Raw genomic sequence first — 24,165 nt, forward strand, 5'->3', positions numbered from 1 at the left:
CTGAAGCTATGGGACATTCACAAAAAGGGACCTAATATGACTGCCCTCCAAAAGACCGAACAAGCAACTGAAAGAGTCAGATGTAATTTTTTGCACCCAATCAATGAACAGAAGCTGCTGACACCTCTAGTTGAATTAGGGAAAAGCTGGAGGAAGCTGAGGAGGGCGACTCTGTAGGAGGACCAGCAGTCTCAATTAACCTGGACACCCCCCCCCAAATCTCTCAGACACTGAATCACCAACCAGGCACCATACACCAGCTGAGATGAGGCCCCCAACACATCTACAGCAAAGAACTCTCCGGTCTTGGTTCAGTCAGAGAAGATGTACCTAACCCTCAAGGGACTGGAGGCCCCAGGAAGTTTAGAGGTCTGGTGAGGTGGGGACATCCTTAGGTGGGGGAGATATGGGATGTAGATGAACCAGGAGGGGAATAAAACCTGGAGTGTAAGACTAAATAAATTTTTTTAAAAGTGGCAAAAAAATTAGCTAATAACACAAAATTACTCATAACCCTTAAATTCTTAAGATGCCCTTGAAATAATTTCATAATCAAAATCAAGTATGAATAATTAGCTATGCATATCTTCTTATATTTATAATATAAATATATATCCCCTGGTCTACTTAACTACCATGTACAAAGTAACAGGGAAAGAACAAACTTCTTAGGCAGCCTGAAGTCAGCCTTGCCTTCTGAAGACTTCTGCAGGTATTCTCCCACAGGCTGCAGAACGGGAATGATCGAAATACTCTGCATCTGGACTGTTCAGCACAGTAGCCACTCACCAGCTCTGAATAGTAAGCACTCAACAGAAGTTGAATTTTTTATTTTTAATAAACTTTTTTAAGTTTAATAATTATATGATGCTAATGGGTATTATACTGAACAATTCAGATGCAGAAATATAAAAAAATGTTTCTACTTAACTTTTGGGAAGAAAATGTTCATATAAACAAAAAGAAAATGATGCAAATTAAGAATCTTTTAACTTATAATTATTTAGATTATTAAAATGTTAATACTTTATATAAACAATTAAAATGTCATGTGTATATATGTAAAAATTTCAGAAAAATAATTACTTCCAGAACTGCCCCCATTTTTAATCATTTAAGATTTAAATTAAAGAGTAAAAAAAAACATTAAGAATTACTTTCAAATCTATAAATATAATTCTTACACTTATCACTGGCTTGCATGTCTCAAAAATGTTTGATTTTGAAAATATAGAAATGACATGAGCTATGTGATGAAGTGAAATTTATTCACCAACCATAAGGATTATTTCTCTGCTCTATATTTAACCATCAATAAGTCTAATCAAACTATCTAAGACATGTACATTCTGGGGCTGGAGAGGTGGCTCAGGAGTTAAGAGCACTTGGGGTTCTTGCAGAGAACCTGGGTTCAGTTTCCAACACACACTGCAGGCTCCAAACAGCCTGCAGCTCTAGCACCGGAGCTCTGGGACGCTCTTCTGACCTCCCTGGGCAGTGCATGCATGTGGTATTCCAACATACATGCATGTGGTATTCCTACATACATGCAGAAAAACACTCACACACAAAAATAAGTTAATCTTAATAAATAAAATCAAAGTACATTTTAAACAAAAGAACATCATACATGGCATATCATCAATTAAATATTTATTAGTATATACCTTTAAATGACCAAGATCCAAGAGAAGTAGATTTGATGTAGGGCTAAAATTTCCATATTGTGGGACAATGACATATGAAGCCTTTACATTAATTCTGAGATCAAGAACTTTCTGTGTTTCAATAATATACAGCAAACCTGTAAAAGGATTAAATCTTTGCAATGAATACTTTTCACAACTTCCTTTATAAAAATTCAACAAACATGAATTGATAATGCAATTTAAAAATACACAAAGCGAGTACTGATTTCAAAGTGCCCTAGAAAAAGCCACATGTGGCAGCGGCACATACCTTTAGGTTGGGGAGACTGAGGAAAGCTGATCTCTGTGAGTTTGTGGCCAGGCTAATCTACAACTATCCAAGTTAAATTCTCAACTATCCAAGGCTATACAGTGAGAATTGTACTGATAAATTTCAAAGTGATATTTAAGTGGTTTACTCTTCAAAAATAAAAAATACAAATGAACAAAACATACCCTAGAGTAAAGAAGAGTGTAAATTTACATCTTTTGCTGGTCAACACACACACAACTAATTAAATAAAAAACATAATTGAAGCACCAGCCCCAAATAATAAATGGAGCCTGAGGGAGGGTTTTAAAACATATTTTATTTTTACTTATGTTTATATGTCTGTGTGAATCTATGCCTCCAGATCCCCATGGAGGCAAAAAGAGAGAGAGAGAGAAAGAGAGAGAGAGAGAGAGAGAGAGAGAGAGAGAGAGAAAGAGAGAGAGAGAGAAAGAGAGAGAGAGAGACCGTTGGATGGATATCCTATAACTAGAGTTGAAAGTAGTTCTGGGGCCAGAATTCAAGTCCTCTAGATTATCCAGTGCTCTGAACCTCTGAGCCACAAGGATGGGGACACACATAGCATGTGTACCGAACAGATTAGAGGACAATTTCTGCTGCTAGTCCTCAGACAACTTCCACTTTTGAGACAGGGTCTCTAACAAGACCCAGTATGCTATTCTAATTTCCAGGGGGACATCTTTCTTCCCCACTTCATCTCACTATTGCTGTGACTACAGGGGTCCATGACCACAGCTGGCTTTTTCTATGAGTGCTGTCTTTGTGAGCTAGATACCTTTTTCCCTTGGGATCTAGAGATACCAACACAAGTCCTCGTGAGTGTGAAGCAAGTGTTTTATCAATTGATCCACATCTACATCCACAAAAAAAAAAAAGTTTTAAAACCAGAGAGTTAATTAGATAAAATAAAGAAAATACTGAGATACTTCATCCACTTAGGCCATCATCTTCTGACAAATTAATTCATTCCTACATAAGAAATTAGCATACTAAATTAATCTAATTTTTTTCTAAGTTGCTATAGTAAAACACAGAGATCAAAGGCAACTTGAGGAAAGAATTTATTTCATATCAAAGTATATCATGAAAAAAAGTGAGGGTAGACACCAAAGCAAAGGTCATGGAGGATATATAATTACTGCCTTGCTCCTCATGGCTAGCTCAGTTGTCTTTAACACTCAGGACCACCTGCCCAGGGGTGGCACCATCCACAATGAGCTGGGCCTTCCCACACATATCATCAACCCAGAAAATACCCCATAGACTTGGCTCTAGGCCAATCTTATGGACACATTTTCCCCAATCAAGATTCCTTTTTGCTAGATATGTCTCTAGTAAGTGTCAAGTTAACACAAAATTAGTCAGCACAACCAGAATTTCATTACAACCTCAACTGCAATAAAAGTAAAATACTGAAAAGAATGTTTATTTAGCATGTAAGACCTGTTATTCAGCAAATCTTCCAAAGAAATAATTTAATGTTTTGTAACACCAAGTTAATTTATCATTAGGAAGGTTTAAAGTAGAAAATGCATAAATGAAGGAATCGCAGAATATTTAACTTTTAAGACAAAATACTTATTAAGAATGTTTGAATTGAGTCAGGACCTTTAATAAATATGTTATATATACAATAACAGAGAAAAGTAAAACTTTAAAAACAAATACCCAGTATCAAATATAATAATGATTAGTTTAATATGTATGTGAAAGAAAAAGAATTAAGTTGGTAATTTTCTAGATGTGATGGTGAATCTCTATAACCCCAGAATTTGGGAGACTGACTGAGAATAAAAGATACTTTTAGGTTAGCCTATGCTACAAGGTATGACTTTGTCTCAAGATGATGATGATGATGATGATGATGATGATGATGATGATGATAAATACTTCAAAATAAATGCTTGTATATAAAATATATACTTGTATATGTATAGAATAAGTAGTCTATATTGGGGGAAGTTTTTCCTGAAAATATAAAGAAATATAAAAACTGTCATTTTAAAGAAATTCTAAAGATTTCTTTTTTTCTAGGTGCTTAATAGAGAAGGAACAAAAGTGTCTTAGCATTTCCAATAATATATATAAAGCAGACTGGAATAACAAGTTCTTAAAATGGTGACAGATGGTGAACTAAGGCCAGGGTTAAATGCAGACTGATAGATCAATAAATTCTGACAATCATCCAATAAATTTGGGAAATAGAAGAACTGACTCAAAACAGTCACATTTCCCCCAATCATTTTCCAGCTTAGAATATTCCCAGGTTGACCATTACCTCACAGATCCTTTAGCTGGTGGACCTGACCAAACTCTACAAGGTCTTCATGTCACTTCAGGATGATATTCTCTAGTCCTGCTTCTGGCAGTAAACCAGGCTAACCCACAGTCTCAATGGGTGTGTCAAAGATTTCTATCTGAGCTAGGCTTCAAATTCACCCACTTGCTTGCTTTTTGGAGGTGAATCTGAGGATGTTAATTTTTTCTCTGTAGCACTGAAGAGAGAACAAAGACTCCACTCCATTGAGGAAGGTTATCACTTCCTGGGTCAGTGTATTCTCTCAGCAACAGTGAGGCTTTTAGGCCAGGCATGGCAGGAGGACCAGAGCACCCTAGGTCCATTACCCATCTTCTGAACCTCCTCAGGTCATTTTGGATAAAATACTCTTAATGAGACATTGTCCCAAAAACACCTCTCCTATACATGAGGACAGATTTTCTAAAAATTTTGCCAATGTAAAACCACAAAGTCATTTCGTAAGTAACATCTGCGGCCTTCTCCAATAAGAACTGGAGTCAGTCTTTTAGAGGATGGACTATCCTAGTGAACAAAATCTCAGTAGTAACATTCTTTCTAAGTACTCTTCCTGCGACTTTCAAAGTTATTTTTTGGATGAATGAGTCAATCTCTCATTCTATTTAATAATTCATTATACAAATAGAATTTTTTCCAATTACTGTTTAGTTTCTGTTTACTGAATGGAGTCTTAAGTATAGAATTATAAAGTTGATCAAAACTAAGGATTACATCAGCCATACCTAACATGGAATCTGGCAGGTGACATCCACTTTCTTTCCTGTCCTCAGCTAAAATTTCTCCAGGCTCCTTGTCAGTCCACAGCAGATCGCTTACACAGGCCTTTCCACTCCCTCCCATTCCCTGGGGACTCCTCTAAGCCTTGCTGTGGATCCAGCTTTCCTCTCTTCCTCTCCACTCTGTGTCAGCCACCCATACTCAGAAATGGTCTCAGCCAGACATTCACAGTGGCCACATCTGGCAGACTCACATAAGAGAATTACACTATCCTTCCTGTCACACTACTCTCACTCTCAGCCAATTATCAACCTTCTTACAAGTACCCTCCTCCATTCTCTGGAGACTCTACCTCTTGGTTCAAACCCAGGGTCCACCTAGCGCCTTCATCCCTGTCTCAACAGATAATCTGTGCCTTAATGCAACCTATTTACCGAATCCCCTCTTCCCACCACGCTTCCAGTTCCCTGGGAACCCTAGCTCAAGGTATGAACAACTTCCCCTAGTTCTTTCCTGAGGCTCCCTCAGGCTTTTCTACTAGCTGACCTCTATTCCTGTCTGCCACCCATCAACCTGAGGAAGCATCCTCTCTCACCTCTACCAGGCAACACACAACCATCATACATTCGTAGGATCCAGAGAGGGCAGCAGAGAGCAAGGAATGGAACACCTACCCAATGAAGACAAAAGCAGATGTCGACACCAATAATCACCTATGCCATCACAACCCCAGATTCCCAAGACAGTTGTACAAACCACAGCAATGGCCAAGACATGTCTCCATCAGAATCTAGTAACCCTACCACTGCAGACCCTGAGAAACGGAGTGTAACTGAAGAATAAGACACAGAATTGAAAATAACAACCATAGATATGTTTGAGGATGTTAAAGAGGATATGGATAAATCCCTTAACAAAGTCTATGCAAGCACAAACTGTGGAATGAAATAGCAAAATCAAATTCAAGACATGGTGGTATAAATAGAATTACTAATAAAAACCCAGACTGAGATGAAACATTTAGGAGGTCAAACAAAAAAAACCTTAGAGGCAAGCATCAACAACAGAGCACAGGACATGGAAGTCAGGTAGAAGACAAGGTTAAAAAAAAAAATGGATACATTGGTCAAAAAAATTTTTTTAATCTAAAAAATTCCAGGAACAAAAATCCAGAGCACTATGAAAGACCAAATGTACAAATAATAAGAATAAAGGAAAGAGAAGAAACCTAGCTTTTAACAAAACATAGAAAATTTTCCTAATCTAAAAAAGGAAGTGCTAATCAAAATGCAAGAAGCGTATAGAACACCAGACAGACATGACCAAAAGTAATTCTCCAGAACATGCAATAATCAAAACATTTAACATAAGGAACAAAGATAGAATATTAAAACTTCAAGGGAAAAAGACCAACTAAAATATGAAGGCAGACCCATTAGAATAAGACAAAGTAAAGCTACACAAAGTGCCCAGACCACTGTATCCAGCAAAAATTCAGTCACAGCAAATGCAGAAAGAAAAATATTCCATGATAAAAAAAAGCAGTACCTTTATTCAAACCAAGCTCTAAAGAAGGCACTAGAATTCAAACTTCAACCAGAGGAGGATATTACCCTCCACCAAGAAAACAATAATGATCTCAGACCAGAAAATGAAAAGAGAAGAAAATTTCATGAAGTCATTGTTTTTGATAGCTGAGTAATATTCCATTGTGTAGATGTACCACAATTTCTGTATCCATTCCTCTGTTGAAGGACATCTGGGTTCTTTCCAGCTTCCGACTATTATACATAAGGCTGCTATGAACATAGTGGAGCACATGTCTTTGTTATATGTTGGGGCATCTTTTGGGTATATGCCCAGGAGAGGTATAGCTGGGTCCTCAGGTAGTTCAATATCCAATTTTCTGAGGAACCTCCAACTGCTTTCCAGAGTGGCTGTACCAGTCTGCAATCCCACCAACAATGGAGGAGTGTTCCTCTTTCTCCACATCCTCCCAGCCAGCATCTGCTATCGCAGGAGTTTTTGATCTTAGCCATTCTGACTGGTGTGAGGTGGAATCTCAGGGTTGTTTTGATTTGCATTTCCCTTATGACTAAAGATGTTGAATATTTCTTTAGGTGCTTCCCAGCCATTCGATATTCCTCAGCTGTAAATTCTTTGTTTAGCTCTGAACCCCATTTTTAATAGGGTTATTTTTCTCCCTGCAGTCTAACTTCATGAGCAAATGGATGGAACTAGAAAATATCATCCTGAGTGAGGTAACCCAATCACAGAAAAACACACATGGTATGCACTCATTGATAAGTGGATAGTCCAAATGCTCGAATTACCCAAGATGCACAGACCCATGAAACTCAAGAAGGATGACCAAAATACAGATGCTTCACTTCTTCTTTAAAAGGAGAACAAGAATATCCATTGGAAGGGATAGGGAGGCAAAGTTTAGAACAGAGGCAGAAGGAACACCATTCAGAGCCTGCCCCACATGTGGCCCATACATATACAGCCACCAAACTAGATAAGATGGATGAAACTAAGAAGTGCAGGCTGACAGGAACTGGATGTAGATCTCTCCTGAGAGACACAGCCAGAATATGGTAAATACATAGGTGAATGCCAGCAACAAACCACTGAACTGAGAACGCTGTAGAAATCAGAGAAAGGACTGAAAGAGCTGAAGGGGCTTCAGACCCCATATGGACAATGCCAACCAAGCAGAGTTTCCAGGGACTAAGCCACTACCAAAGACTATACATGGACTGACCCTGGGCTCCAAATTCATAGGTAGCAATGAATAGCCTAGTAGAGGCACCAGTGGAAAGGGAAGCCCTTGGTCCTGCCAAGGCTGGACCCCCAGTGAATGGGATTGTTGAGGGGAGGGCAGTAATGGGTGGAGGATGGGGAGGAGAACACCCATAGAGAAGGGGAGGGGGAGGGGCTAGGGGCATGTTGGCCTGGAAACTGGGAAAGGGAATAGCATTTGAAATGTAAATAAGAAATACCTAATTTAATAAAGATGGGGGGGGGGGAGAAAAGAAAAGAAAATCCACACCACCAAAACAAAATAATGTAAACCAACGGACACTGTTCATTGATAACTCTCAACATCAATGGTTCAGTTCACCAGTAAAAAGATACAGACTAACAAACTGGGAGAGAAAACACAATCCATCTTTCTACTGAATCCAAGAAACACATCTTAACATCAAGGATAGGTGTTACTTCATGGTAAGAGGATGAAAGAAGATGGTTCAAGTGAATGAACCAAAGAAGTAAGCACATGTAGACATTTTTAAATACCTAACAAAATAGACTTTAAGAGTTAATTCATCAAGAGATACAAAAGGACCAAAGAAAGAATCCACCAATAGGATATTGCAATTCTAAATATTTATGCACCAAACACAAAGGTGTTCAAGTTCATAAAAGAAACACTAGAGCTAAAGTCAAAAATTGATCCCACACACTGAGAGTGAATGACATCAATACTTGACGCTAACCAAAAGTCAGACCATCCAGACAAAATCTAAACAGAAATGCTGAAGTTAAATAATATAACACAACATTTCACACATCCAAAAGAGAATCTAACTTCTTCTCAGCAGATCACAGAATTTTGTCAAAATTGACCAGATACTTGGACACTAAGCAAATCTCAACAGATACAAGAAAACTGACCACTAAAGCTAGATAGCAACAACAGAAAACTTACAAATTCATGGAAACTGAACAATTCACTACTGAATGGAAAATGGGTCAAGACAAATTAAAAATTGCTTAAATTGTATAAAATTAAAAGAACATACCTAAATCTATGAGATACAATGAAGGTGGTTCTATGTGGCAAGTTCACAGTATTAAGTATCTATATAAAAAAACTGGAGACATCTTATACTAGTATTTACCAGCATACCTGAAAGCTCTAGAACAAAAAGAACTAACATCCTAAAGAAACATACAGCAAGAAATAATCAAGCTCAGGACTGAAATTCATAAAAATAGAAACACAAATTAATAGACGAATCAATAAAACCGTTTTTTGAGAAAATGAGTACTGATAAACCCTTAGTCAAATTAGCTAAAGGATGAAAGAGAATCTTCAAATTATCAAAACTAGAAATGAAAAGGGGGACATCTCAACAAAGAAAACCCAGAGAATCATCAGGACACACTTTAAAAATATGTACCCCTCCAAATTGGAATACTTAAAAATAAATGGATAAACTTCTCCATATATATGTGACTACCAAATTTTTTCAAGATCAGATATAGTCAAATTAATCAGACTTATAACCCTCAGCGATACAGAAACAGTAATTAGAAGCCTCCTAACCGAAAAAGGTGGGGGTGGGGAGAAGGACCAGATGAATGCAGCATAGGATTCTACCAGATTTTTTTTTAAAAAATCTGCAATATTTTAAGAATTCTTTTATATTAAAAGAATTTGCAATATTCTTCAAATTATGTAAAAGAGAAACAGAAGAAACAGTGCCTAATTCTTTTATTCGCCAACAATTACCCTGAAGGCCCAAAGAAAGAAGATTATGAATTTCCTTTTGAATGTAGGTGCAAATTTTCTCACTAAAATACTTGTAAATCAAATCCAAAAACACATAAAAAAGATCATCACCATGATCAAAAGGCTCCAACCCAGAGATGCAAGGTTGGTTCAACATATGTAAATCAATAAATGTAATCTACCACATAAACAGAATGACTTACAAAAACTAAAGTCATCTCATTTGATACAGAAAAAGCATTACAAATTAAACCAAAAGTTCTCAAAAATGTAACACAAATTACTGAGCACACTTAAATGTTCAATATTCTTAGACATTAAAAATGCCAATGAAAACTACTTTGAGATTTCATCTTACATAAATTAAAATGGCCAAAACTGATAAACAACTGACAGCTCAAGGTGGCAAGGATGTGGAGGAAGGGAAACACTCATCCATTCCTGGAGGAAGTACAAACTTAGACAGTCACATGGAAACCAGTGTGGTGGGTTCTCAGCAAGCTGAGAATAGATCCACCTACAAAGCATATACCCAACTCAGCCTTAATTAGAGTTTACTGCTATGAACAGAAACCATGACCAAGGCAACTCTTATAAGGACAACATTTAATTGGGGCTGGCTTTCAGGTTCAGAGGTACAGCCTACTATCATCAAGGCAGGAACATGGCAGTATCCAGGCAGACATAGTGTAGGTGGAGCTGAGAATTTTACATCTTCATCTGAAAGCTGCTAGGAGAAGAATGGCTTCCAGGCAGCTAGGATGAGGTCTTAAAGCCCACACCTACAGTGACACACTTCCACCAACAAGGCCACACCTCCATATAGTGTCATTCTCTGAGCCAACCACAGTCTTTATATCTTACTACAGAATCATTTGAACAAACATGTTCACAGCTGCTCTATTCATAACAGCAAGAAATTGGAAACAGTCTAGACGTACATCAGCAGATAAAAGGAATGTTATTTGGCTATTATAAAAGCAAAACAAAAACAAAAAAGCCTGAAATTTTAAAAAATGCAAGTAAATGGAGCTAGAAAAGAAATCATCCTGAGGTAACCCAGATCCCAAAGTCAAATATGATATGTATTCTCTTTTCTGTAGATGCTAGCTTTTAATTACCCAAAATGTGTACTATTATCTGAATAACTAGAGTTAGGTACAGAACAAGGATCTAGGGAGAAGGGAAGGCTCTCTCAAACAAGGTACAAACAGGATGCATAGTTAGAGAGAAACTGAGTAGACTGGAATGGGAAGATGAAATGAAGTGGGGTTTTGAGAGAAAAAGGGAATGTGGGTGGGACAGCTAACACTCAGTGCCATCTGAGAGGTTATATAGAAGTCCTTTGCAGTACAATGTTCTTTAAATGTAAACATATACGAAAGAAATCTAAACAGAGTCACAAAATAATGTGGGGAAACAAGGTGCCAACTAGACCTCTCTTGCAATCAAGCGAAACCTCCAGGGCCAGGAATACGTTACATCTAATTGAACTGTTGGTCAAAGGGGCCCAAGGAAACCCCTAAACAACAGAGGCTACTGTCAATGCTATGTCTGTAGAGAGAATCTCTTATAAGCAACACCTGTCAATTTAAAAACAAACAAAAAAGAAACTCTTTATCCAATTTGCTGAGGCAGAAAATATGAGATGGGACAGCAGCAGTAAGAGAGGATTCTGGGAAATAGTGACAGGTGTGGGAGATTTGGGGTGGAATGCTGAGGAGACAGACAGCCAGCAAGTGGCTGACCTGAGGACAGAATAAAGAGATTCACCCCAGACTTGGACACATGAAGCTGAAGAGTGGTAACTAAACATGGACGACATAGAATAGCTTGAATGGGTTAAATAAGTTATGAGCTACTAGGGGACCGAGCCAAAGCTTGTGGCCCAGGCATTTATTGATAATTAGTCTCAGAGTTGTCATTCTGGGATCTGGGGCTAGAAAGGAAAAAACTTTAGTCCTTAAATATTACTCTCCACAAACTAATGGTAAAGACCCATTTCCAAGGACAACACTTATTTCCATATCTCACTGAAGACCGAGAAGTTGAGCTGATTGGTACCTAATTAGAGCCCTCATCCCAGCTGATTAGTGTTCATAATACTGGAAGGTACTCTGCACACTACTGGAGAAAGTAAATGAACCAACCCTCACTACAAACCCTCCAGTCTACAAGGGTGACCTGTTTGTAGAATATGCTGGCACAATAGTAGCACCAACATTGTGGAAGTAATCAACCATTATCTGATTGGATCTAAAGCCCAATCTAAGAACCCTGTGCCTGATAATGCTCCAGTGGCCAAGAATCTGAGAGTAGGTAGGCCATGGACCCAGAGGAAAACCAATACTACTGTTCTGCTCAAGTAATGTAGCAGTAAAATTACTAACAACATTCTCTATACCCATAACTCAGTGTTTCACTCAGCCATCATTTGCGAAGCTTCCTCTTGCAGCAGATGGGAACTAATACAGAGTCCCACAGCTGGACAATAAACAGAGAATGAGAGTCTTCATCAAATTCTTACCCTCTGGGCTCAGGGAACTATGCTGAAGAGGAGACTCAGCCAGAAGGGATGGAGGATGCTATGGAAACAGTATCTTCTAGACACAACAGGATTGACACACATGAACTCAGAGACTATTGCAGCATGTATCAGGCCTGCACGAATCCAAAGAAGACAGGGTCCCAACACTGACATGGGGAGGAAGACACAGGCTCCCATTCCTAAGAAGCTATCACCAATTAACTACGGCTAACAAATGATAATTAGTTTCTCCAAGGGAGTCTCAGTGAGTAGATAAACCACACTTAAAGGCAGGCCCCACATAAGTGAGCACATGACCAAAGCAAAAGGAACACAAACATATCTTTGGAGTTTTTGTTTGTTTGTTCTCATATTGCTTCATTGAGCATTTTTTTTAATCTTACTGGTCTTTCCACAGTATATTATGATTTCCAATTTTCTATTTTTATGGGGTTTTATTTGTGTGTGTGTATCTCTACTGCTGTGTGATCCTAGTTTTTGTTTCTTTTTGTTAGTTTGTTCACTTTGTTTCATTCTTGTTTGTCTTAGTTACTTGTCTATTTTCTTCCTTAATAAAAAGAAAGGTGCAGATTTGGGAGAGTGGAAAGGAACTGGGAGGATATGAGAGAGGGGACCCATCATGAGAATATATCACATGAAAATAACTCTACTTTCAATATCAAGAAGAAAAGAAAAATGAATTATATCCACTTAGATTTCTGCTGTGTCCCAGCATACTATGAGCAGCTACATCAACTGACCTCTTGATAAACACCTAATAAGGAAATCTCTATTACTGCCATCCTACAGTGGTAGACCATGAGGTCACAGTGAGAAAAACACATTAAACAACTGAAAGAAAGGATCTGTTTAAGATCATGGTTGTCCACAACATAGCAGACAGGGAGCAGAGGTAACCTGTGGCTTTCCCTCCTTTCCCCCTTTATTCCATTCTGATTTTCAACTGTCCTTTCATGTGGCCTTCCAGGACAATGGCATCAGCCTTCAGTCAATCCTCTCTGGAAATATCCTTAAATGCACACTCAAAGGTTATGTTCTAGTTTCTAGGGGTCTTCTTCAATCCTAGCAAGATGACAACCAAGAATAAGCATCAAGCTACCAGAGAATCTCCCACTTCAAAGTGGGAGGTTTTCCATTTTCTTAATACAGGTTAATGCAACAAAAACTAATAAAGAAGAAAATGAAAGGGAAAAAAAATAAACTAAACAGATAAGAGCTCACAGTCCATTCCAAAATAAGTCAGTTTTAGTTTTCTAAAATAAAAAATATATTAAAATATATTTTATACTTTCTAAGATATTTTTAAAATTTGAATTTTATATAGTGGATATCTACTGATTTAGTACTTTTATAGAGTAGTCTTGAAGAAAAAAATTATTTAAATTTGACTGGCTACTGGATTTCGAAACAGTGAGTTTACATTTACTTGTATCTGTCTGTCTCTATACAGTAAGAAGAAATGACAGAAAAAGCCGCTTTACTAACGAATACTTCTGCTTCGGCTTCTACTGCAGACACCACAGTACATGAGCTGGCATAAAGTCCAGAAATTTGAAATATAAATGGCAAACAGCAGAAAAATAAGCACAAGTGAATAATAAAAAATATGAAAATGTATTAAATTCAAACTGGGGCTCCAAATAATACCTTACATTCTCCTTGAGAACAAAAAAGATGAAACTTTGATTCCTCAGCCTAATCCCAAACTCTGGAGTTCATTATAAAAGAAGGAAACCTGGAAGTCCCCTAACACCACAAACAGAGGTCTAAATACCTAAGTGAAAATTTAAATTATTGTGATTATTAAATTGAGCTCTGAGTACAAAAAACAATTTTCCTTATAGCTATCTGGCAAAAGTAGTAGATTACTTTCTATTCAACTATATCCAGGATAGAAATGCATTTAAAGTAAAATTTTAATATGTTACTTAATTCGCAAATTACCTGTTGCTGTTTTCTCTCGAAATTCTTCAAGTTTTGTCAAAGTTGCTGTAGTGAGTTGGGCTAGACAGACATCTTTCGGAGGTCTGAAGAATTCCACTATACTATTGACTGTCCTCTGTTGAAACAAACACCACTATCATGAAGCCCAACTCAAAGTGAACGCAAACACACTGAAACTCAGGAATGTAGAAAGTGCTTACTGCATCATATATCATCTCTAAAGGCTCAGCCTCTATGGTGCACCTCTGAGAAACTGTTTCATCTAAAGGATTTATCTCAAATGTAATCCGGAAGAGTGACATATCATCCAATGAAGACAGTAGATGGGGTTTTTTAAAATCATCTGGCAAGCCAGTAATATGAAATGAATCAATTTTGGTTTCAAATCTGTATAAAAGAACAAAAATTAGGAGTCAATATCATTTTAAAGTTTGTCAACTTATAAAACTATAAAACACAGTAAAGACTCTTTTTATATTTCCTATAACTCAGTTCACATAAAAGAAAATATTTAATTCCTATGAATTTTAGTAGATAATTTGATTAAAAGTCATATTCATCCTAAATTTTATATTAAAGAACTATGATAGCTGATATTTAATATCTTTACTTGAAAGAGGCACACACACTAAATTTAAAGAGGTAACGTTATAAAATGCTTTTAGAAATATTTAAGATATCCATTCTTCCTTTGTTTAAGGAAAATTTCACGAATATATCAAAATGCAAACACAATAAACTAAGTCTAGTAAACCAAAGCAGGTCAAAATTTAAAATATTTTTGGTACAAGGGAGATGATAAAAAGAAAGAAATATACTGAATAGAAAACAGTGGAAATATTTTACCTGTGAGGGTAAGGGTATAGCTGGGCTGTTAAAGCACCTGCCCAGGAAGTGAAGTGTCTTGGGTTCAATCCTTACAACCCAAAACTCACATAAATCATTGTGGGTGGGGGGAGCTATAGTTTAGTTTTAATACACTTACCTAGCATAAACATAGCCCTGAATTTGATCCCCATCAGAGAGAATATAAAATATATATATATGAAGAACACATACAAACCTGTTAACTCAAAATAAGACATACAATTAAAAGGAAGAGGAAGCTTAAAAGTCATTTCTCTAAATAATACATGGACATAAACATAAAATGGTCAATAAACAAAGTAAAATGTTTAAAACTATTAACCATCAACAACATAGAAATTAAACCCACGCTGAGGTAGCACTTTTTACCAAGCTTTCATAATCAGAAGAACAGATAATACTGGTGGGCATATAGAGAAAATGGAAATTTCTTTCACTATAGTACCGATGTAAAATAGGCCTGCTTTGGGAAATTATCTGGTACTTCCTCCTGAGTTAAACATTAACAGATGCAATATAAGGCAGTAAGTCTATTCCTAGATATACCCAAATTAAAACCTATACACAGAAAAAACTTTGTCCAAGTTCAGATCTGTATTCATTGTAGTCAAATGATAGAAGCAATTCAATTATCTGTCTATTAGATAACAGACACACAAAATATGGCACAGCTATATAACAGAATGCAGGGAATAAAAAATTACTACAAGTTCATTCTACATGAAAAGACCCTTAAAGACATCATGCTAAGTTAAAAGGGGGGAATTGTAAAGGTCACATGATAGATAATTTCATATAAAATGTCCAAAATAATACTAATTCTCCATGCCTCTGTGTCTCTCTGTCTCTCTGTGTCTCTGTCTCTCTCTGTGTCTCTGTCTCTGTCTCTGTCTCTGTCTCTCTCTCTCTCTCTCTCTCTCTCTCTCTCTCTGTGTCTCTCTCTGTGTCTGTGTCTGTGTGTCTGTCTGTCTGAGTTTGTGTTGTATACATGGGTATCCAGGTATGTGAAGAACCTGCATACAAAAAGCAGAGGACAACAGACATCCCCCTCCATCATTCTCTGCCATACTCCTTTAAGACAGGGTTGTTTGATGAACAGAAGCTTACTATTTAGGCTATGCTGTCTAGCAGGTGTACTTCTAGGATCTACCTGTCTCCAAGTTACAGGGCACACATTCATATCAATATCTGTTGTTGTTGTTGTTGTTGTTGTTGTTGTTGTTGTTGTTGTTGTGAGGAGGTTTAGTTGGTTGGTTGGGTTTTTTGTGAGTGAAGAGGAACAGAAGGTCCTTAGGTCCTTGTGGATACATATCAAAACAGGGCACACATTCATATCAATATCTGTTGTTGTTGTTGTTGTTGTTGTTGTTGTTGTTGTTGTGAGGAGGTTTAGTTGGTTGGTTGGGTTTTTTGTGAGTGAAGAGGAACAGAAGGTCCTTAGGTCCTTGTGGATACATATCAAAACCTCTTACGCACTGAGCTATCTCCTCAACCCCAGAAAAGACAATTTTTCAAAAAATAGAAAACATGGTAGTTGTCAGAGGTAGGCGAAGAGTGCATTGGGAAGGGACTGCTAGTAAAACAGTTTCTTCATGGTATGTTATGATGTCTGAGACTATATAGGGATGTTGGCTATACAACTTTGTACATTTTAAATATAAAAATATATATGACTATAGTTGCAAAAACCCAATGAATTATATAGATAAACTGCAGGTATATGAACTGATTTTCCCTAAAACTATTTCTTAAAACAAAGGTTAAACTACAGTAAACATGTTGGTACACACCTATAATCTATAAACTAAGATGTTTGAGGCAGGAGAATATTAAATTTAAAGGCAGCCAGGGATTAATAGTGAATGTGATGCCACAGCACATGTCGGTGACAATGTGGAGAAAGAGAAACACTCCTCCATTGCTGGTGGGATTACAAACTGGTACAACCACTCTGGAAATCAATCTGGAGATTCCTCGGAAAATTGGAATTAGATCTACCTAAAGACCCAGCTATACCACTCGAGCATATACCCAAAAGATGTCTCACCAAGGGCACATGTTCCACTATGTTCATATTGGTCTTATCTGTTAATAGCCAGAAGCTGAAAACAACCAGGATGTCCCACAACAGAAGAATGGATACAGAAAATGTGATTCATTTACACAATGGAATACTACTCAGCTATTAAGAACAAGGATATCCTGAATTTTGCAGGCAAATGGTGGAATTAGAAAATATCATCTTAAGTGAGGTATCTCAGACCCAAAAGGACATGCATGGTATGTTCCCACTAATAAGTGGATATAAGCCAAAAAAGTATAGAATACCCAAGACACAATACACAGAACTCAAGAAGGTTAACAAGGCAAAGAGCCCAAGTGAGGATGCTTCAATTCCACTTGGGAGGGACAAGAAAGCAATCACAGGAAACAAAGGGAGGGAGGGACCTAGGTAGGAGAGAGGAACAGGGAGCAGAAAATAGGAAAATAATCAGGTATTGGGGGTAGTGAAGGGAAACAGGAGAGAAGCACTGAGGGCCAGCAGAAAGAATGAAAATAAGCGACCTCAAGGGGTAGGAGATGGGGACCCTGTAAAATGCCCCGGAGACCTGGGAGGTGACAAACTCTCAGGACTCAAAGGGAGAGACCTTAGATGAAATGCCCTACAGTGGGGAGAAGGAACTTGTAGAGCCCACCTCCAGTAGAAAGTCCCATCAAGTGGAGGGAATGAGGTTTCTTCCCAGTCAAAAACTCTAACCCAGAATTGTTCCTGTAAAAGAGCTGCAAGGACAAAAATAGAGAAGAGCCTGAGGGAAAGGAGGTCCAGTGAAAGGGCCAACTTAGGATCCATCTCAAGGGGAAGTTCCAAGGCCTGACACTATTATTGATGCTACGGTGTGCTGAAAGACAGGAGCCTAGCATGGCTACCCTCTGAGAGGCCCAGACAGATGCAGATACTTACATCCAACCACTGGACTGAAGTCAGGAACCCCTGTGTTTGAATTAGGGAAAGGCTGGAAGCAGCTGAGGAGGCGGCGTCTCCACAGGAAGACCACCAGTCTCTACTAACTGAGTCCCTGAAGAATGCATGTGTTGATATGACCCAGCCATGCCATCGGGCTTAGCCCCAGCTGCTCAGGAACATGGCAAAAGTGACTGCCCTCTACCCTGAGGATACGGGGAAATTGAGGCTCATAGGGGTAGGAGAGCCTCTGTCTCCTCCATGTTCTGATGCTAAAAGTATATCTATGATCTCCCCCCACATTTGTAGCCTACAGAGACTGCTACTAATGAGCTAAACCTGCCTCCTTAGTCTGCTGCACGGTACCCTGGCCTCTCTGATCAAACATGTACAATAAATACACTGGGATTCTGGGGTTCTGCAGTTTCTTCACCACAGAGCACAACTCTCCCAGTCCCATCCTGTCTCTCTGTCTCCCTGCTTAAATGTCTGTCTGTCTTTTCTTCATTCCCTCACCACTCAAGTCAGTCTGGACCAGGAGCTGTGCTGATGTGGCAGCATTTGCTGTTTCTTTCTGCATGGTGCAATACTACTTTTTAAATTGTCTTAGTGTTCTTCTATGTTTTATCAACACGTTACTTTCTACTGAATATAATACATTAATAATTCAAAAAAATTCCATTACAGTACAGGGGAAAGTCTAGGCACCTAAACACACAAAAGAGTGCAATAAGTCACAAGTCACAGCATTTAAGTCTACAATGTCTGAAGCTATATTTTTTAAGGCAGAAATGAAACACTGTCCACCTTGGTACTTTTTTAAGACAATGTCTCTCATTGGCACCTAGGGCTCACCAATTCAACTGGACTGGCTGGACAGTGCGCTTCAAGGATCTCCCTTTGTCTACTGCCCCGCTCTAAGATTACAGGCTGCTGCTTCCTCCCACACCCAGCTTTTAACAAGGGCTCTGGGAATCAAACTTAGGTCCTCATGCTTGCGTAGCAGGTACTTTGCCAACGAGGCTATTGCCCAGCACTCCCTACCATACTTCATTGTTGCTGTTCCATATTTCATTGCTGCTGTTGTGTCTTTAAAGAAAATTACTGACAGTGTAAGAACTCTATTACTGAAAGTAGAGTCTTATCCTATTCAAAATGTCACAAAGCTAACCTATAATTAAAATTTTCATGTGGTTAAAATGACGCTTCAAAAATCTAAGTGCCCCAACAAATCAAGGCAATTTTTTCTGTTTAAACACCAAAACCATATTCAACAACCGAGGATGCTCATGGCACAACATAGAGAGATAAGCTAAATGAAGACAAGGATGAGGCCCCATTTCCAGCCTCTCAGTCTTTGACTAAATTCCAGTCACTAAAAAGAGCACATGACATAATTGTGTTATCCAAAGAAACACTGTGTCACCTGTCAACTGATCCAAACTAGAAAATGGGCCTCCTCATGACATAGGCTGACGAAAAAAAGAAAATATATAGACTGAGTACGTACCTTACGTAAAATTCTTAGAACCAAATTCCAGATTTGGGGAAAACCTTTTAATACTTGCATATAGATGATGTGATCTCTTTGAGATTGGACCTAGGTCTACGCATGGAATTTTATACTTTATACGTGCCTAACATTTATAGTCTAAAGGTAAGTTTATACAATATTTTTAGTGTGCCTGTGATTTTACACCACACCAAATCAAATGTGGGATTATCCTGTCAACAGTCAAAATGTTTGAAAATTCTAAATTTCATTTTCATATTAGTGCTACTTAACCTATAAAGAAAATAAATTTGTACTTACTTTAGGGCTTGTGCTCCTGGTCTTTGCACAATCGAAGTACTAAGTCCTTCCACTACAACATTTAACAGCTCCGGCTTTTGGCGATTTTCTCTTAGAACAATAGACATACTTTTCAAGTGAACAAAAAACTTCAAGGCTTCAAACTAGAGAATATTTAGAATAAAACAGAGGTGGGGATGGGGAGAGGATATGTGTATAAACAAAACAATCTTATTTGGGTAGCTACTGTGTTCTCAAAACCAAAAGCAATCTTTCATCTACCAAAACAATCACTACAATAATAATTTGTCCATAGTTTGGAAATTAAGATAAATGCTATATTTATAAAACACCAAAAAGATCACAGAAAAAGTTAGCAACATATAATCTCTGGAATAATTAGAGCAGGCACATCTAACATAAAAGATATAAAGCAAGAAAAATGTCTTACTGTTTTTGGCAAGGTTGGATCAACTGCAGTTTCACTATAACCAATTGCTTCATAAAGTAATGCTTTTTCTTCAGGTGTCAACATTTCTTCAAGAACTAAAATCATAAATAAGTGCTTTATGGTCTTACTGCTAACAATATAAAACAAACATAATTTACCTAGCTTCATAAATAAATATATTTTAGATGTTTTATTTTAATGTGTGTGTGTGTGTGTGTGTGTGTGTGTGTATGTGTGTGTTCGCCAGAGTGTGTGTGAAGGTCAGGGAACAACTTTAAGGAGTTGACTCTCTCCTACTGTGTGGGATATAAGGATCAAAGTCAGATCACCAAATTTGGAAACAAACACAATAACTACTCAGACATCTTGCCAGCCCACAAATTTTATTTTTATTTTAATATCTTTTATAAGTAATTCTTATATATTTGTGTTAGCAATGTTAAAAATGATTCTGAAGTTTCTAATCAAAACTTTGGCAAAATAATTTCTTATATGTCTGTTTTAAGCAAGAACTTACTGGCACTGTGCTAAACAAGTAGTTATATACTTTCTTAATTCTCTCGCAATTTATAGATGGGTAAAATACAATTAGTACTCTTAACTTAATCATGCTGCTAACAAGTGATAAAGTCAAGATGTATAATATAGCTAAGTCCCTAACACTGCAAAGCTATGATCTTCATTACTTGAGTAAAAATAATGTTGTCTGTAATCCCAGAAAGACAAGGTGATTAAGCTCAGCTGCAGCAATAAAGAAAGACCTCACAGCAAAAACCAAAAACCTGTTTACTTAAAATGGTTAAGGAGTTGAGACAGCAACTCAGGGGTACAGTGCATGCCAGAGTATAAGCAAGGCCCTGGGCTTACTCCACAGCAAGTACACATACATGTCCCAAAAAGAGGGAGGAAAAAAATCTTCCCAAGAAGCAACTTCTAGAAAGCTTTATAGAGTTTAGAGCACTGTAATTTGTATTTACCAATTACTCCACGACATGTGCTGCACTGCATGCACCCAGTGTACAGCTCTACTGCAGCATCAGAAGGGATGGTTCAATTATTTTATTGAACAGATATTTGAAGATAATAGTAATTTTATAATTAGGAATTTATCATTATGAATACATATTTACATATCTGTTTTAATTAGAAAATTTTTTGAAAAACTTTATGTCAACACTTGATTAACTATACTAATGTAAAATGAAAAGAACATACTTCCAGGTTTAACATCTTGTTGTTGATTAGCATTTGACTCTGACCAAGACCACATCCAGCTAAACCATCCTGCATTATCTTCTGGATCTTTTAATCCTTCTTTGTAAATCTTGTATCCAGCTTTCTTTACCTAAAATAAGAAAATTTTCCAATAGATAAGAAATCACCCTTGCTTTAGCATTAAAAAGAAATGGAAGCAGGATATTTCCAAGATGAATCTATTTTGAGTTAGATAAATGTAAATAAATGTATATCCTAACAATATAATACAGTAGCTGTAACATTTACCAAACAAGGCTTTGGAATAACAAGATACAGAAACTGCAGGCAGGTGGAATTAGCTTTGCATCTAGATATGAACTCTGAAGTTTTATAAGCCCAATTACATACAAGCAATTTTTGTCTTATTTTACCAAGTGTTACAAAAACTTATAGAACATTTTCTTAATACACAAAAAGCACATCTGAGCTTTTCAGAAAACAGTGTTTTGCACAATAATAATGCTATTACATTAACTGTCATATCAATACATTTGATTTATTTTTATTAACTTAATAATAATGATCTGAATTACCTCAACTTCTGCCTGTTGTCTAGCTATGGTTATATTAAAAACATCCAAGGTTTTCTCCAACTCCTGAAAATAAAGGGAAAAATGTGTTAACTGTATGTTAAATTTACATATTCAACTTTAGAATATAAGTTATTACACTAAGGAAAGACGATGGGAAACAGAAAACCAAAAACCATCAGTATGTTATCTCTTACATTCTGGGATGCAAGAATTACTAACATAAACATACACTGATACATACATGTAATAGGAGCTTGGAAATTAAAAGGGAGTAACTTATGAACAGAGATCTTATGGCATGATCACAGAGTTACAATCTTCACAAATACAGATAGAAATTCATTCAAAAAGATACATGCATGCACTGTGTAAAATGTCCTTCACTGGGGTTTTAATTTCAAATAAAGGTAAACATATCAAAACTATTAACTAATAATGTAATAAATCCTTCATCTTATATGCATAGTTTACGACATTATTAAGATATTTCAAGTAGGTATATGTGTACCTGAAATCTGTTTTAAAAAACTACCTATAACTCTTTTGCTTTTCCAAGTTGTTACAGCTATGGACACAAACTGAGACAAACTACATTCCTATCACATCTGTGCCCTCCCATGATTACTTCCAAGTTTCAGATTCAAACTTTCTCCTCTACAACAAGCAACTATGGCTTACTTTTCCTCTAGCAAACAACATAACACAGAATTGTGCTATCCAGTATACTTAGAGGATTCTGGTTAAGGCCATAGCTAAGGAAATATGAAAAACACCTACAAGGCCTCTCAACCAAAAGAATTCCTCATTGCTCCTTGTTTTCAGAAAGTTATCTATGTTAAAACTGAAAGAAAATGTAAAAATTCAATCTCTGTCAAATTTTCCAGTATAAATCCATCTAGACTCATAATGGCTACACCTCTTTCAAGAATCAAGCTCCCCCAGGTCCATCCACACTATACTTTGTCTTAAAGAAAAAGATCCTTATATAAAAAGGTTCTTACTAAGGCTCAAAGTCAAGAGTAATAAAAAGTATTATATAATTTAAGACAGTTAATTAAACATGCTGCTGACAAAGCTACAGGTACCACAAAATTAAGATACACATTACTGTATAGGTAGACAATAAGGCAGCCATGTAATCATGAAAGACCAAGGTGGAAGTGAGAGAGAGAACAGGCAGGCGGAGCAGAGCAGGAATACACAAGCACAGGGATAAGGAGGGGCTTGCACATACAGAGGAAACCCTACTTATGCACAGTCAGACAATAGCAGAAAGCTCTTCTGGATACCAACAGAGATTAAAAGTGATAGAGTAATTGCTTCTGAGGCAAAAAATATAAAATGAAGAATCACACTATGATGTATATTAATCCAAAATCTTTTTACCTGAAAATAATTTAAATTTCAAAAGATCACTGGATTCGCCAGGCCTTTCATTCCATGACTAGAGCAATAAGTAAAAGCACAAAAATATCCAAATAAGAGAGACAGCATGGTCAGTAAAGAGCAGACTCTGTAATTAAGAAGTAGCAGTCACTAAAACCTGGGCAGAAGGAGCACGGAGGTGGCCCAGCAGCTGAGCCTGGCTGTCTGAGCTTGGTCCCTTGATTCACTTGGTAGGAGGGAAAACAGACAAGTTGCCTCTGCCATGCACCACAGTGAACATGCACATTCAAACACAATAAATGTTGAAAAAACAGAAAGAAACAAAGACAGACAGACGACAAAGGAGAAATTACGCACAGTAAAATATTCGATGATTGTTTTAAAATGCTAACCTCCAAAGACATGAGAATTTCAGGAGATGGCTTCTTATTTGTTAACTTTTTCTTATAAAATTCTCTGTATTGTTTCATTTTGTATCTATGGTTTTTAATATGTTCCCATGACCACATCCGTAAACTGGGACAAACATTTACTTCAAGAATACCATGTATAGCATAAGCCCACCTAGTTAAAAAGAGAGAGAGAGAGACCCCATACTTACACACAAATCAACATTACCAAAACAACTTAATTTGTTTTCTCCAACATGAATAACAACTACAGTAAGGAGACTATGAAAACAGTGCACTATCTAAACAGTCTACTTATGGTAACATTGCATTGATTATTATCTCTTACAACATAAAAATGACAAACAAAACATTCAATTTTGTTAAAAAAGAAAAACCTGTTTAACAAGGCAAAAGGGGAAAATTTGTCTATAATTATAGAAAAAGTTATCTAAAAGAGGGACTAAAAGTTCTAGAAATTGAACTATAACTTAAAATAA

The 24,165-nt window shown here is 37.1% G+C and overlaps 1 protein-coding gene across 1 annotated transcript in view; it reads right to left on the bottom strand.

Annotated features, from left to right (window-relative positions):
• The window catches only part of Vps13a (vacuolar protein sorting 13 homolog A), a 210,438-nt gene that overhangs the window by 140,799 nt on the left and 45,474 nt on the right, over positions 1-24,165 (bottom strand). The window contains exons 13-20 of the mRNA XM_032891688.1: positions 23,669-23,840; positions 21,891-21,953; positions 21,316-21,445; positions 20,101-20,195; positions 19,671-19,813; positions 14,229-14,415; positions 14,029-14,143; positions 1,668-1,804 (exon numbers count right to left, since the gene is read on the bottom strand). Coding sequence (XP_032747579.1) covers positions 1,668-1,804; positions 14,029-14,143; positions 14,229-14,415; positions 19,671-19,813; positions 20,101-20,195; positions 21,316-21,445; positions 21,891-21,953; positions 23,669-23,840 — 1,042 coding nt within the window. The remainder of the gene's footprint in view (positions 1-1,667; positions 1,805-14,028; positions 14,144-14,228; positions 14,416-19,670; positions 19,814-20,100; positions 20,196-21,315; positions 21,446-21,890; positions 21,954-23,668; positions 23,841-24,165) is intronic.

This window comes from Rattus rattus, chromosome 2 (genome assembly GCF_011064425.1).
Source record: "Rattus rattus isolate New Zealand chromosome 2, Rrattus_CSIRO_v1, whole genome shotgun sequence".
NCBI lineage: Eukaryota > Metazoa > Chordata > Mammalia > Rodentia > Muridae > Rattus > Rattus rattus.